Below are 4,305 nucleotides of genomic sequence, written 5' to 3'. Positions count from 1 at the left end.
AGAACCGGTGGCCTGTTCCTTTAAGAGGTCAAACAGACGCTTCAACGTAATGACTTGTTCTGGTCTAAAACGACACTGATGTCAAGAATCAGGATTAAAGAGAGAGATTTGGCTAAACTGGCGAAACGTGCAGCTTTGACGGCGAGCACAGATTTACATGAGGCTTATTAGAGTCGCACCATTACAGTATTAGGTCCAGGCTCCAGTTCGACTTTACCCAAAACCTAAAACCTTCTTAGAAAAAGCATCGTGACAGAGAAAAGTGAAGAACATCTAAACCAGGGGTGCCCAAACTTTTTGTCTCCGAGGGTCAAAATGAAAAAGTGCCTGTGAGTCGCGGGTCAAACACGGCGATGACAAGCACAAAAAACATATAACTGCAAATTATAAAGTTACTTTATTTTATTTACTTTTTATTTTTTTCGATAGCCTACATTTGCATTTGATTCTTTCTAAGCAATAACATGCTATATTAAAACATATGGTAACTATGGCAAAAGCCTAATTTTAGTAGAACAAAATATTAGTGCAAAAAAATATATATATAATTCAATTTTTAACATATACTGTTGTTGACGTCAACAGCCTTTGCAATAAAAGTTGGAAAACTGTGAAAGTTGATGCGACAACGCTCTGTAATTGATAAACACTAAGACACCACAACAATGTTTCCTTAACTTTGCGAAAGGAGTGAAACAGCGCCCCCAATTTGACGCGGGTGGTCAAAAAGTGTACTGCATCCATATTTACCATTGAGAATGAATGGAAGAGAGTAAGTTAGTATTAACCACACGCAGAGCAAAAGTAGGTCACTCTCTGGCGGGCCAATAGCCCCACTTTGGGCACCTCTGATCTAAACTGAACATGTGAGTGGATCTCTAAACCACACAGACTTCCCGGAGTCCCAGAGGACGTGCGATTACCTAAAGACTGCCGCCTCCATAACGATTTTCTTCATTGCGATCATTAAAAAAGCAATCCCGCGCCGCCGTTACGGAGCGTTCTGAACGGAGACGTTTGTAATGGAACGAGCCGCGTCTGTCGCTTTATGAGATTTGTCACAGTAACATTGATTCCTCTCATTGATTCACTCGTCTGGGAAACAATGTCAGATTCAGTGCAGTTCATTTGGAAAATACCGAAAGATTGATACAAATTCACTGAGCTTCACTCAGGGTTTCTACAACATACATGTGACAGTTATTCAGCACTGGCCTGGTCCAAAATCCGGCTCATGGACCGGCTCATGGACCGGCTCATGGACCGGCTCATGGACCGGCTCATGGACCGGCTCATGGACCGCCTCATGGCCCTTGAGTACAGTATAGCTGCACAGAGACATAGAATGCTGGTCTTGCACTGCGGACTGAAAAGTCAAATATCTTGTTTGTGTAGTTTATTTGAGCAATTAATATTTTCTCTTTCAGTTAATGGAAGCTCAAAGGGAGTCGACTGAAGCAAAAGCTTAGAAGTGGCGACCCCTTGTTCATGTACATTACATTTGCAATTCATGATGTTACTACAACTACTACTACTACTACTAGTAGTAGTAGTAGTAGTTGTTGTTGTAGTTGTCTTAGTAGTAGTAGTTGTAGTAGTCTTACTACTACTAAGACTACTACAACTACAACTACTACTAAGACTACTACAACTACAACTACTACTACTTAGGGTTGTGCCGATGGACGATATCATCGTCCTTCGTGATGGACGATGATATCGTCCATCACGAAGCAAAGACGCAGCGCTGCTCTATTTTCTATTCTCTATTTTTTAATTTGTGTTCCACGACTCTGTTCAGATCATGTTTAGTTTAGATCCATTTATCCTGCAACCTCACATTTTCCTAACGTACATAGTAATATGCAGCATATATATAGGCTATGTAAATGTCTTTAAAAAAATGCTTTTAATGAGAAATGGACGATATCATCGTCCATCACGATGGTTCACTGTAAACATCGTCAACGGCCAATTAAGGAAACATCGCCCAACCCTACTACTACTAGTACTACTACCACTAAGACTACTACAACTAAAACTACTACTACTACTACTAAGACTAGTACAACTACAACTACTACTACTAGTACTACTACCACTAAGACTACTACAACTAAAACTACTACTACTACTACTAAGACTAGGACAAACACAACTACTACTACTACTACTAGTACTACTACTACTAAGACTACTACTACTACTACTATTATACTACGTGTATACAATGTGTAACAATATCTCTACTCAGGATGAAAATGAAAGACGACTGATCGACAGTGGCATTTTTATCTTCTCATAATCATTGCTCAAGAAGAAAACAGTAAAAACACGGCCCCGGAGACACAGCAGCTCTGTCTGTGGAGCTACAGCAGGATTTACTAAAGATCTGCTTCACTCTGAAGACTAAATGAACACATCAAAGAAGGAACAGAAAACCTTTCTCTGGGATTTTTGTCATGTCAACAGAGTCTCAGTCTGAGTCAGTGTTTAAGCTGCTCAAGACGTTAGCATGCTACCGGTTAGCAACTGAATCAACTGTCAATGGCACATCTATGACACTGAGGAAATACTACAGTAACAGCTCTGACCTCTGACCTCTGTCACATGTTGTAGCCAAAGCCAGATGTCTGGACTGTGGTTCAGGACTGACTCACTGGTTTCTTCACATAAACGTGCGTCTCTGAGGTCGTGTTTTTACTGTTTTCTTCTTGAACAATGATTACGAGAACATAAAAATGACACTGTCAATCCGTTGTCTTTCATTTTCATCCTGAGTAGAAATACTGTTACATGTTGTAATACTGCATAATTCTACTTCAGTATTCAAAATGGCCGCCATAACAACAAACGTCATATGACTGAAAAACATGTATGTGTTTTTACTGGTAGGAGAAACAGAAGCAAACACGCCCCACATGAGAGGAAAGACCGAGGTGCTCTTCCTGTGTGAAACCTACATTACATTCTCTCTAAAAGGCTTATTCATTTAATATCTTTAAACATTGTGCACTGGGTTAAGTTCTGCAAAGTCTTGGACTAAACCTTTGTTTGTTTGTTTCCAGAGCGCGTGATGAAGTGGTGACTCCAGCTCTTCGTGGTTCCTCCATCTGGAGACGATCCTGTGACTTTATGATGTGATCTGGTTTCCTTCTCCTGAGTGTAACGTTCTCTCGGCTGAGCGACCCCCTCCCGCTGCTTTCATGTGAGTGAGCGGAGCGCGTCATGGCCGTGTGACGGTGGGTGGGGCTGAACATGCAGCATTCAGTGGGACCCAGGGAGTTCCTGTCTCTCCTCTGGAGCCTGTTGTTCGGGATGTCGGTCCCGGCTGCCGCCTGTCCCGCCAGCTGCCAGTGCACGGAGCGGAACGGCCTGTCCGTGGTGCAGTGCGTGTCCCGCAACCTGGAGCGGATCCCGCCCGACCTCCCCCGGGACACGGCGGTGCTGCTGCTCTCCTCCAACCAGATCACGCACGTCCCGCACCACGCCTTCCGGGACCTGCGCTACCTCCAGGAGCTGGACCTGTCCAGCAACGCCATCGAGAGCGTGGACGGCGGCGCCTTCCTGGGCCTGTCCGACAGCCTCCTCGCGCTGGACCTGTCCAACAACCACATCCAGGCCGTGCCCAAGGAGGTGTTCGCCCAGCTGCACGCCAAGATCAGCCTGTCCAACAACCCGTGGCACTGCGAGTGCACGCTGCAGGAGGTGCTGCGCGAGCTGCGGCTGGACCCGGACACGGTGAACGAGGTGATGTGCCACAGCGCCGTGCAGGAGCAGTACGCCGGCAAGCCGCTCATCCAGGTGCTCGACTCAGGGATCAACTTCTGCAACTTTCACCACAAGACCACGGACGTCGCCATGTTCGTCACCATGTTCGGCTGGTTCTCCATGGTCATCGCGTACGTCATCTACTACGTGCGGCACAACCAGGAGGACGCCCGCCGGCACCTGGAGTACCTCAAGTCCCTCCCCAGCAGCTCGCAGAACTCCCAGAGCGGGAAGGACCTGGACACCATCAGCACGGTTCTATAGCAGAGCCCGAAACTGTCACAGCTCTGGCCTGTCGTCTCACAGCCTTTACTCCTTTACTCCATACGAGCGGCTGGACTTACACTCTGCAACTTCAGGAGAACTTCAGGAGCAAGTGAAAAGTGTCAATAATATCCACAAAACATCAGCTGACCTTTGTGTCTACGGTGAAATGTTCAGGAAGATCAGCTCCCAAACTAATCAGGCACATAACTCTGGACCCCCTCAAGTAAAACGTAATTAGCATTTATAATCATTTAAAGCAGTATGAAG

The 4,305-nt window shown here is 45.6% G+C and overlaps 1 protein-coding gene across 1 annotated transcript; it reads left to right on the top strand.

The window, feature by feature from the left end:
• Positions 1-3,194: 3,194 nt before the first annotated feature.
• lrrc3 (leucine rich repeat containing 3) lies at positions 3,195-4,039 on the top strand. Its single transcript, XM_079562987.1, has one exon. It carries the CDS (start codon positions 3,259-3,261, stop codon positions 4,033-4,035), a length of 777 nt encoding a protein of 258 aa, XP_079419113.1. The 5' UTR covers positions 3,195-3,258; the 3' UTR covers positions 4,036-4,039.
• The last annotated feature ends 266 nt before the right edge of the window (positions 4,040-4,305 follow it).

This window comes from Gobius niger (genome assembly GCF_951799975.1).
Source record: "Gobius niger genome assembly, chromosome: 9".
Lineage (NCBI taxonomy): Eukaryota > Metazoa > Chordata > Actinopteri > Gobiiformes > Gobiidae > Gobius > Gobius niger.
This window is presented reverse-complemented; position numbering and strand designations above follow the sequence as displayed.

Bases quoted from the DNA above. Each gene is read 5' to 3' on its own strand.
- lrrc3 (XM_079562987.1), top strand. From the start codon at position 3,259: ATGCAGCATTCAGTGGGACCCAGGGAGTTCCTGTCTCTCCTCTGGAGC.